The 12,102-nt window shown below is 35.6% G+C and overlaps 1 protein-coding gene across 6 annotated transcripts in view; it reads left to right on the forward strand.

Annotated features, from left to right (window-relative positions):
- Window positions 1-12,102, forward strand: part of LOC111152036 (protection of telomeres 1) — a 77,478-nt gene that overhangs the window by 37,960 nt on the left and 27,416 nt on the right. For all 6 annotated transcript variants that reach the window (XM_022510314.1, XM_022510313.1, XM_022510315.1 and 3 more), the window contains 3 exons: window positions 5,076-5,206; window positions 8,344-8,634; window positions 11,634-11,789. In XM_022510314.1, coding sequence (XP_022366022.1) covers window positions 5,076-5,206; window positions 8,344-8,634; window positions 11,634-11,789 — 578 coding nt within the window. The remainder of the gene's footprint in view (window positions 1-5,075; window positions 5,207-8,343; window positions 8,635-11,633; window positions 11,790-12,102) is intronic.

A 12,102-nucleotide genomic window follows, 5' to 3' on the forward strand; every position in this document is an offset into this window, starting at 1 on the left:
TGTGAGATTAAGAGTCTCTTATGGTTTTTCTCCCTCCCAATCCCATCTTGTTTCATTTATTCTTTTCCTACCCCCCAAGTCCCCCACGTTGCATCTCCACTTCCTCACATCAGGGAGATCATATGATAGTTGTCTTTCTCTGATTGACTTATTTCACCTAGCATAATACCCTCTAGTTCATCCACATCATTGCAAATGGTGAGATTTCATTCCTTTTGATGGCTGCATAGTATTCCATTGTATATATATACCACATCTTCTTTATCCATTCATCTGTTGATGGACATTAGGTTCTTTCCATAGTTTGGCTCTTGTGGACATTGCTGCTATAAACGTTCGGGTACACGTGCCTCTTCGGATCACTATGTTTGTATCTTTAGGGTAAATACCTAGTAGTGCAATTGCTGGGCCATAGGGTAGCTCTCTTTTCAATGTTGGTATGTATATTTCTAGCATAATATTTATGCTTCTCTTTCCTTCCTTCCATTACCTTTTTCAGTATAATCAGAACATGAGGGGATATTTATGTAATTTCACACCAACATAATAAAGCCAGTGCTGGGTGCCTGGGTGGCTCAGCTGGTTGAGTGACTGCCTTCAGCTCAGGTCATGATCCTGGAGTCCCAGGATCGAGTCCCACATGGGGCTCCCTCCTCAGTGGGGAATCTGCTTCTCCCTCTGACCTTCCCCCTCTCATGCTCACTCTGTCTTATTCTCTCCTCTCTCTCAAATAAATAAAATCTTAAAAAATAAAAAACAAAGCAAGTGCTACTATATAAAATTTCCCTGTGAAATTATAAGATTGTAGTATATAATATTGTCTTGCTTCAGTGATTTGCTTTCATAACTTTTACTTGGGTGTTTCAGTAATAAACTTTTATATAAATGGAAACTTACTGAAATACTGATTGGTTTATAAACAGTGCTATAGTAGATAAAAAGGAGGTAAAACAACTTTCATGGGGGAATTTTCTTGTGGATTGTATAATTTGTACATGCATCCATGCTTCTTTGATTGGATGCATTACCAGCTTTGCCTTATAAAACTCCAAGGCAATTTACACTTAATCATGCTGATGAAATTAGGTGAATTACTCAAGATTGCAGAATATAGGACTTAATTTATCATTTGTTATCTTTTCCAGATTTAATCAGGTTACATGAAGTTAAAAGTTAAATACTTTGTTAGCAGTTTACATATGAAGTCTTACTAAAGCATTAAAGTCAAGTCTTTATCAAGTTTAAATATATATTTTAATATCCTAAAATGTATTTTAAGTAATTTATATTTATTTTTATATTACATTAGCACCTAAATGTACTATTTAGGTAGGTAAGGTAAGAATACTGATTTATGGAAGCTCTTTCTACTCTTCCTAACTTTCCTGCTGGTGTTAACTATCAAAATGGACTATTGTCTTTTAGTTTTGTAACTTCATTGTTAAAATATAAAGTTGTAAGTTCTTTGTAATTTCACAAGTTATTTTTCCTACATTTGGGAATAAGTTAAAATGAGGTATTGGGAAAGAAATTATTTTTATTAGTTTATGTAGCCTTTTTTTTTATGTAGCCTTTTTTGATGGATTATTTATTTGGTAAGACACTTCACTTCCTTGAAGCAGTAAAATAAAACATTTAGCAGTTTGCCTTGTTAGTATTTGTTAAAATGGGTAGCTTGGTTTCTACTCATGAATCATGCTAATTGAAAGAACCTGAAAGCTATTTAATATTTCATTTAGATTGTTACTTGTTTTGTTATTGAGAGCTAATTATTGGACAGATTTTTTTTTTTAACATTTTATTTCAGAGAGAGCCTGCATCGGTGGGGGGAGGGGTGGGCACAGAGGGAGAGGGAGAGTATCCTAAGCACACTCCCTGCTAAACACGGATCCTGACCTGGGGCTCAATCTCAGGACCCCAAGATCACAGTCTGAGCTAAAATCAAGAGTTTGACAAACCCAGGCACCTCTGGACAGATTTTTCTGAATGCCACTTGCTTTCTTGAATCTGAATTTTTGTTTCCTTCTTTCTTAATAAAAATCATATTAAAGAATTTGAAATCATAAACTTGATAAAAGTCATGGATGATACTTTCAAAAAAATATATAAGCCAAGAGAAAAAGAGTAAGGAACAGGGACTTAGCGTATGATAGCTCAGATGAATGGTGTACAAATATGCTCCATGTAAGGAGATGCCACTTTCATCCACATAGTCACTTATATGAAAACATACAAGTGTGGCGATTTTAGGCTTGTCACTCGAGTCCTGATGCAGCTGGAGAGTGCCCTCTTCCACGCAAATCTGCACAGCACGTGGAGCCAGCCCGTTTACCCACTCAGAATTCTGAGCATGCCCTTACCCATTTGGCACACACATACCTGTTGTGATGCTCTCTGGGCATCCCCTGAGGTTGCTTTTGTCTCTCCACAGTCCATTCCCACCCCAGCTCTGAACCTGACACAGATACTGGGGGAATGGGGAGAGGGAAGGGTCTAGAGAAGCAATGTGTACATTGCAAGTGGCATTTGTGTCCCTCTTTCTGATGGTTTTTAAGAAAAGGCCAGATGTCGATGCATGTGTGGGTGCAGCCAACACTTCTGCTCTCTTGGGCTCAGTAAACAACCTCTGGAAAGCTTTTTGGGTTGTGCAGTATTTCTATTTGAAGAAGGAAAGGCTTTTTCTCACTTGCAGGAAAGCAGTGCAAAAGCTAGCGGTTGCCTTATAAAGACTCTGTAGATAGTGGACCTATTCTCAGTTTCCCATGGTGTCTTATGCCGTCCACCAAGTCATTTTTTGGAAACAAAAACAAGATGCAGGAATAGAGATGATCAAGATGCCATAATGCATCTTGGATTTATAGAAGGGTACAGTGGAGCCATATGATACTTGCAAAAAAAAGAATGTGTCAATCTGTTAAAAATAAAAAAATTGATCTTTGATTTTTTTTAAGACTGCTATGAGAAAAATGTCTTGAAACAATACTCCTCACAAATAGAGCTACTGAAAAAGCAAACTCAGAATATAAATTTGGTTTCAGTGGATCCTGCTGATGTATTAAGAAACGAGATGTAATATTATTTACTCTTTGAAGATGCTTACCAAGATTTTGATTTTAAGTTTTTTTAATGTTCTCTAAATTATTTCCCCTTCCTCAAAGAAGCAAATTTCTTTTCCTCCCGCCTTCCTTCTCTCTTTCCTACCCTCTCTTCTTCCTTTTCCCCTCTCGTTCCTTTTTCCCTGTCCCTCCATTCCTGCTCTCTTCTGCTCCATTTCTTTCTCTCCCCTCCACTCTGCATTGTCCTTCCTTCCTTCCTTCCTTCCTTCCATTTTTTGCTCTATGTCTGGTAATTGTTTGCTGTCTTCATATTTTAAAATGTAGGTATGGTTTGTTCTAGGTTATAGACACTCATCTTGTTTGCTTAGTATGTAAGTACTTTGTTTTTCCATGCTTTTTGGATTACTGCAGCTTTGTAGTACATCTTGAAGTCTGAGATTGTGGTACCTCCACCTTTGTGCTTTCTCAAGATTGCTTTTCCTATTTATCTCCTCCTTGAATGGGAAATCCGAGACAAGTAGAATTTTAATAAGGCGCCTTGATTGATAATGTCACTGTGGGGTGGGTGGGAAGAGAGCTGCCTCTCTGGCTGTAGGCTCCCTAAGGTGGTAATGCAGAGGGACTTATTCTGGGTGATAACCCCCACACCGGAAGCCTTAGTACTTCCTGGTTAATCAGTGAAATGTCCTTGAAAAACAGCTTGTGTTTCTGGACGTCGTCAGTTTAAATATTCTGCCTCCCAACCTGAAATCATTTTCCTGGGCAGTAGAGGTCAGGATGCATGGTTATTGAAACAGTTGTTGTGTGTGTCAACTTTTTTTTTTTTTTTAAGATTTTATTTATTTATTTGACAGACAGAGATCACAAGTAGGCAGAGAGGCAGGCAGAGAGAGAGGTGGGAAGCAGGCTCCCCTCCGAGCAGAGAGACTGATGTGGGGCTCGATCCTAGGACTCTGGGATCATGACCCGAGTCAGAGGCAGAGGCTTTAACCCACTGAGCCACCCAGGTGCCCCGTGTGTGTCAACTTTTAATTAACCTTGATTTTGGCTCTGCTTTTCACTTCCACCCTTAATCCCAATGACTCCCATCTTCACTGTAGCCACTTTATGCTATGTTCTGGATTGTCTCCCCTCTGCTTTTTATCCCTAACCCTTTGCTTTCCCATTTTCCTGAAACATAGTGCTGTCTTCTCCCCTGTTCCCTCACTCCCTTCTCCTCTCCTCCTTCACTGTTCTGGGTTTATGCTCTTCAGATATTGATACTGTAATTACTATGGTACTAGGTAGGACTAGAAGGCAACACATTTTCTCAGTGTGCAACTTTCTGAAACATGCATATCAAAAGGCAACATCTGTTACAGTTTTTACTACCACCAGTATTTGAAATTTTCATTTTCATAACATCCCAACTATTAATTTATTTTGCCAGCTAAAGTGTATATGTTTCTTGTTCTAACGTGTAATCTTCTGTAAGAAACTAGCAAATCCTTATTTTTTTTGAACTGTTTTTGTAATTTTCTATGAATTGTTTGTTCCTTTGAATTTCATAGTCACAGTGAAGTCCTGGGCTTTATAAGCAGTTTTCATAGATTCTTTATACAGTATGCTGACTCTTCATCACATTTGCTTCAAATATCTTCTAGTCTTTATTTTCACCCTAATTTTAATTACATTTATTTTAAAAATTATATTTTAATTGCACATGTTTATCTGCTTCATGATTTCTAAACTTTGAAGTAATAAAAAAGTTACTACCCCTCCCGACAATTTATACTAATTAAGAATTTTAGTTTTGTTTTACTAAACTTTCTAAAATTAATTTTTGTGGAACACTCTTGCAGAATAATTTGGCAGTGCATTTTGAGAGCCAAGAAACTGTCTCTGTATTTTGATCCTGTTCTCAAAACTTTTAATTAAAAGGAGGGATAAGAGTTTGTTTAGTGGTTTGAATTCAACCATATTCTTACTTTGCCAAAAGCTTTGAAGTTCTAAAATGTAAAATACTTTTGTGTTTTCCAGATTATTGCTCAGTTGTAACAATTGTGGACCAGACAAATGTAAAGTTAACCTGCCTGCTCTTTAGTGGAAATTATGAAGCCCTTCCAATAATTTATAAAAATGGAGATATTGTTCGCTTTCATAGGTTGAAGGTATAGTTCGTACTGTCCAGAACTCATCTGTTTGAAGAGAACTGTGTATTTTTCTAGTTAGCCCTAATTATGTAGTTGCTGTGGTAGAACATGGCAGTAAGCATTTCAAGAGACAAGAACAAATATAAATAATATTAGACATCAAATATTAATATTCAGAAACATCTTCATTTGGACAAACTGCCTGCCCTCCCTCCACAAGAAATGCATTAGATGCCATGATTTAGCCTCGTTGCAGCCTGTCATCACTTCTGAATGTAGATTGATAGTCTAAAGGTTTCCATGTAGAGCTGGTTAAAAAAACAAAAAAACACCCTAAGCCAACAGGGCTTTTTTTTTTTTTTAACTTTTTTATAAAATAATTATACAATGATTGAGAGGTTGTATTATTTTTCTGTTTGTTGTATTAATTCAAGTACAGTGAAAAGCATTGAGATATTAAGTATAAAATCAAAGTAAGTTGAACTTCATTTATGAAAAATGTGTTAAAACATGAACAGATATGTTGGTACTTTTAAAATTATGCTATCAACTGAATGTAAGGAAACCTTTAATATGAAGGTTAAGCTATTAAATAGTATGTGATTTAAAAAAAAATTAAATACTTTAATATTTTAAATCCCTTAGGGTTTAAGCATTTCAATCCCTTCATCTTTTCCTCTTGTTATATGGGTTTCCATAAAGCGCTTTCATTATCTTGGTTGTCTTTTCTCTTCTAATACTTTAGTTTATCTGTGTCCCTCATGGTCAGTGCAATGCCCCTAGATGAGCACAATATTCTGGTGTGTTCTCTCTTAGTTTTGGTGGGAATTACCTTCTTTATCCCTAATGCCTTTCCCTGAGAATAGATGAATAGTAGAGAATATTTTTTGTAAAGTTAAAAAGGAAATAGAAATATTATCATCGTAGCAAATTTATCCCAACTTCAAAAAATAACTTATTTCTCACATATTATTGTTTCAGACAGTGCACTCTTCCCTCCTCATGTTTTTAGTTGTTATTCTTGCTGTTGTTTAACTGAAGTAGGATATACATCTCTCAGTTCTATTTATTTTAAAGAGAATAGACTGTAGGTTTTGGTTTTTTAATGTCTGGCTAATACTTGTGTGAGTCAACCATATTACTACATATAGTTTCACTTTGTTCATTTTCATTGTTAAGTGTGCAAATGCATCAGAATTTATATATTCTGTGGGACATTCAGTTTGAGGATGTTATGCTGCTATAAACAGTCTAATACATATCCTTTAGTGAATATATATATTAATATTTTTATTATTAATGAAAAATTTACTGGATAGGCTTAATAGATTAGCTGTATCATGTTTACTTGAACATAGATCAATAGAATTTATCTAATCTGAAGAATAAGGATAAATAAGAGATTGATAGAACTCTGGGGACCTGTGCAATGATATCAAATTGTGAAACATCATTTGAGATGCACAAGAAAACTATGTGAATGGGAAACAGAAATATTTATAGGAATACATAGAAATAACCAGAATTTTTCTAAATGTGATGGAAAACGTTGACTTACGGATTTTAGAAACTCAGTGCACTCCGTGCATGGCACCACAAAGCAAAGCATGCCTAAACAAATCACTGTGAAACCATTGAAAAAGATTTGAAAAAAGAACTTGAAATGAGCTGGCAGAGAAATAACACATTCCATATAGGAAACTGTAATACTAGCCGTCTTTGATTTCTTATCAGAATTAATGGCACTTGAGGAACAAAGCAATGATAAATTTAAAGTGGTGATAGAAAATTGATTCACCTGGAATTTTGTATCCAGAGAAAATATTTTTCAAAAATGAGAGAATCCACGGTCAGCATATCTTTACTACTATTAAATGCTAAAGGATGGTGTTCAGGACAAAAAAGAATGCTACCAGCCAGAAACTTGATGGTTAGGAAATAACTAAAAGCAAAGGAAATGATAAAAGACACTGTTTAGTTTTTCTTCCCATAATTTCATTAAAAGATAAATTACTGTTTAAAAGAAAAATGGTAACATTAGTAAACATGGAGTTTATAAAATATGTAGAAGAATATGAACGATAGCACAAAGAATGGTTAGGGTGGTTAAGTGGAATTAACCACCGAAAGGTTAGTACATACCTTCAAAGGTTATTACACTTTAAGTGTAAAATGGGATATGGGCAAGTGGGGAATATGACATGGAAAGGAGGGATGATACAGTGGAACTATATTGATTCCAAATAAACTTTGAGATAAGGATTCTTTCATAGCTCAGAGGAGGTAAACAGTACTAGTAAATTCAATATTAGACAGGAAAGGAACAATAGGAAAACAGTTTTTAAAAGGCAAGAAGGACACAAAAGGAAAACAAATAAGATAGACTTAAATATAATCATATCAATAATTTTATGTAAATGGACTAAACACTCGACTGAATAAAAAAAGAATAAATACCAACTTCCTACAAGAAATGAAGACTTCACAAACAAGTTATAAGTAAAACTATAGAAAAGATACACCAAGCAAACAATAAGCATAAGGAAAATGAAAGCACTATATTAATATCAGACGGAGTATTGAGGGAGATTAAAGGGGGGGGAATTTCATAAGGATAAAAAGATTGCTTAATGAAGAAGATGTAACCATGCTAAATGCACCTGCATCTCCCAGCCAGGCCTCAGAATTTGAAAGCCAATCTTTGTGTCTTATCTTGTCCCTCAGCCAGACTGGTGACACCTTCGCCTCCCTGCATTTTATTCACTTTGAAGTCTTGTATTTAAGCATTCTGATTTTCCTTGTAATGGTCATAAATAATTGTCACTTACTTATTTTTCCCTTTGTAAATTACACGTTAGTAAGAAAAGTAATAAATGTAAAAGTGCAAGCCTGGTAGGATCAGGGAGTCAACTACCTAGACCTTTAAAAAATAGAAATAAATACTACATAGTGTTCGAAGTTTACATGCTGCTTGTGGATCTTGATACAGCCCAGTTGACTTTTATAATTTTGTGTGCTAATTAAGTAAAATATATTAAATAAGCATATCTTCTATTAACTATCCTGGCAAGACTTTATAATCTTTCAAATTTCTTGAGTTTTGGGGTTCTGCATCAGTAAGCTGTTTTGTTTTCTGCTTTGCCCAATTTTGTTAGATCCAAGTGTATAAAAAGGAGACTCAGGGTATCACCAGCTCTGGCTTTGCGTCTTTGACATTTGAGGGAACTTTGGGAGCTCCTATCATACCTCGTACTTCAAGCAAGTATTTTAACTTCACTGCCGAGGACCACAAAATGGTAGAAGCTTTACGTGTTTGGGCATCAACTCATATTTCACCTTCTTCGACATTGGTAAAATTGTGTGATGTTCAACCACTGCAGTATTTTGACCTGACTTGTCAGCTCTTGGGCAAAGCAGAAGTGGATGGAGCATCATTTCTTCTAAAGGTAGATATTTTAAATACTTGAAATTATAAATTAGCCCCACCTACATATCTAAACAGAGCTTATATTTCATTCTGGTGGGATAAATGTGCATACTATGTATTATATTAAGAATTTTAAGTCTAACTTACTGTTTTTGATGAGCCTTGATATTCATGCAACTCTACTCTTGAACTTATACTTTCAGAGAAAAATAGCATTTTCAATAGCTTAAATATAGTTTATGCTTTATTTATTTCTTATTTTAGTATTAATAAAATATAAAGTTGTTTTTTATGTTATATTTTAGTTGCAATTCTACATACTCGTATTTCTGCTTCCCTGTCAGGGTAGCCTTCCTATTTACTTTCTTGGCTAATTCATGTTGGGTTCTTTTCCCATGTCATTTCACTGCCTGTTTCATTGGGTAGATCACAGATAATTTTGAAGTGTTTATTTTTGTTCTTGTTCTGTTTTGTTTTTAAATCAGCATGATTTTTTTTTTAATTTCTTTCCAGCATAACAGTATTCATTGTTTTTGCACCACACCCAGTACTCCATGCAATACGTATCAGCATGATTTTTAAAAAGTAATGTAAGGGGCACCTGGGTGGCTCAATCTGTTAAGCGTCTGCCTTTGGATTCGGGTCATGATCCCGGAGTCCTGGGATTGAGCCCCGCATCAGGCTCCCTGCTCAGCGGGAAACCTGCTTCTCCTTCTCCCACTCCCCCTGCTTGTGTTCCCTATCTCTCTGTCTCTGTCAAATAAATAAATAAATCTTGAATAAACAAATAAATAAATAGTAATGTAAGACCCATCTGATCTTTGTTTATACCTACCTCAATTTACTCATGAGTAGCTTCTTTAAAAAAAAAAAAAAAAAAAAGATTTTATTTTTTTATTTGACAGACACAGTGAGAGAGGAAACACAAGCAGGGAGACCGAGAGAGGGAGAAGCAGGCTTCCAGCTGAGCAGGGAACCCGATGCAGGGAGCGCAGTCCTAGGAGTCTGGGGGATCAGGACCTGAGCCCAAGGCAGACGCTTAACGACTGAATCACCCAGGCTCCCCGACTCATGAATAGCTTCTGAAAAAGTCAGTTGTCTGATATTAATCCTCGTCTACCCATCCTATGCAGAATACATTTAAACAAGCACTGCTTCAGTTCTGCTCCTATCTGACTCAAACAGTAAGATAAGAGAGTACAGAAGCACGAGTATTGGGTTTAGCTTTATCATCATTTATACCTTGCCCTTTTGAAGGAATGGGGAAGATAGAAATCCCTGAATAAAAGATGGAGTTTTTAAAGTTGAAAGTGACACATTTGTATGCACGTGAAATACTCAAAAAATAATTGCATGCTATAAAAAAAGTTAAGTTGGGGTGCCTGGGTGGCTCAGTGGGTTCAGGCCTCTGCCTTCAGCTCAGGTCATGATCTCAGGGTTCTGGGATCGAGCCCCACATCGGGCTCTCTGCTCAGCGGGGAGCCTGCTTCCTCCTCTCTCTGCCTGCCTCTCTGCCTACTTGTGATCTCTGTCAAATAAATAAATTAAGTCTTTAAAAAAAAAAAAAAAAAAAAAGTCAAGTGTCTGCCTTCAGCTCGGGTCATGGTTCCAGGGTCCTGGGATTGAGGCCCACATCAGACTCCCTGCTCAGTGGGAAGCCTGCTTCTCCCTCTCCCACTCCCCCTGCTTGTGCTCCCTCTTTCTCTTTCTCTCTCTCTCTCTCTCAAATAAATAAATAATCGTAAAACGAACAAACAAGAAAAACACGCTACACTGTACAAATAATATATTCATGATAAACATAACAAGTGTCATTTCAGATTGATGAAGACAGATTGTTGAATGGTTATTGTTACCTATTTGGAAAAAGGAGTCAGATCTATTTATAAAATATACAAATTCCTAACAGATTAAGTATTGATAAAAAATTACAAAAGTTATAGAATTTATTTAAAAAGAAAAAAAAAAAGACTAGGTTGTAAGTGATTAAAACTGAAGCATAAAAATAATGTAGCAACACTCTACTCTCTCAGCTCCTCCCCCAAAAGACTGGTAGCTTCATCTAGAAAGCTATTTTGAAGTCACAAAAACTGTATACGTGAAATGAAGGAACAGTTTCCAAGGGGAGAAAAATGTTTGGGACATATAATGTAACTATTTCCAAAGTGTTTGTTCTCGTTTTTTGAATAATCTAGGGAACAGTGAGTGACCCAAACTCAGCGATTGTTTATTTGAAATTTGGCCAGTCACCAACATTATTGAATACTTCCTCTGTAAGTTGACCCTAGCAGACAACTGTCTTGTAGAAAAATCAGTGTTTTCTGTTCAGTAAGCCTGTTTCTCTTGTCCAGCCAAATTTCTTACATACAGAGGCATTTCTTACCTCATGCCAGATGTCTCTTGCCATGCCCTTTTATAACAAAGCGTAGCAGTGTCTTAAAAGCCTAGCACAACACAGGCTAGCTGACATGTTGAGGGTGATGTAGTACATACTTACCCATCCTGTGCCCTTTGTCTCAACATGGTTTACATAGCAATCCAATATATCTTTTCCTTTTCCAGCACTCATGATTTTCAGGCATTTGAATTCATAGCCTCTACCATAAACCAAATGTTTCTATCTGTACTTTAAAGGCCTTTTCTGAATTAGAAGAAAGTGAAAAAATGAGCAAAGTTTAGAATACATTTCTAAAAGTTAGGGATTTATACTTAAGAAAATTAGCAGATATAGTCATAAGGGTTTATATATAAGATGGTAAGAAGGATAAATTCAACAATATGTTAGTACTTTTTTCTAAGTAGTGTGAATTTTTTTCCTCTTTACATTTACTACATGTCCTATATCTATACAGTCCTTTACAACCAGAATATACACCATATTTAAAGTTCAGCAGGTATTTGGGGGAATACCTTTATTTACGTTTAAATTATATTATTAACAGCAAATAAAACTCTTTTAAAAATCTTTTACAGTTACACAAAATGATCATTAAACTTTGCTCTACCCTACTATGGCAGGTATGGGATGGCACCAGGACTCCGTTCCCATCTTGGAGAGTCTTAATACAAGACCTTGTACTTGAAGGAGATTTAAGTCATATCCATCGGCTGCAGAATCTGACAGTAGACATTTTAGTCTATGATAATCATGTTCAAGTGGCAAAATCTCTGAAGGTGATGTTGAGTAGCAAATGTTTGCTCTTTTTGTTTTTATAAATGCGGGTTAAATTTCATTTACAGGTGATATTTGAGGTCTAGAAATTAACTCCGAATTTATTTTTTCTTTAATTTTTAATTTGTAAAATATTTTGAAAAGAAATTATTAGAAAAAAACTCAATTATTGGAAGATGCATTAAGTTATAGTGGTTTAACAACGTTTTAAAGTAAAATTAAAGAAATTCCCTGGAAATTTCCAGGAAAAATTTTTTGTATGAAGTTGTATAAAATATTCGTAAGCTTAAATGGTAAGCTTTATTAATTGATTTT

Source organism: Enhydra lutris, unplaced genomic scaffold (assembly GCF_002288905.1).
Source record: "Enhydra lutris kenyoni isolate GAN:26980312 unplaced genomic scaffold, ASM228890v2 scaffoldscaffold27, whole genome shotgun sequence".
Classification (NCBI taxonomy): domain Eukaryota; kingdom Metazoa; phylum Chordata; class Mammalia; order Carnivora; family Mustelidae; genus Enhydra; species Enhydra lutris.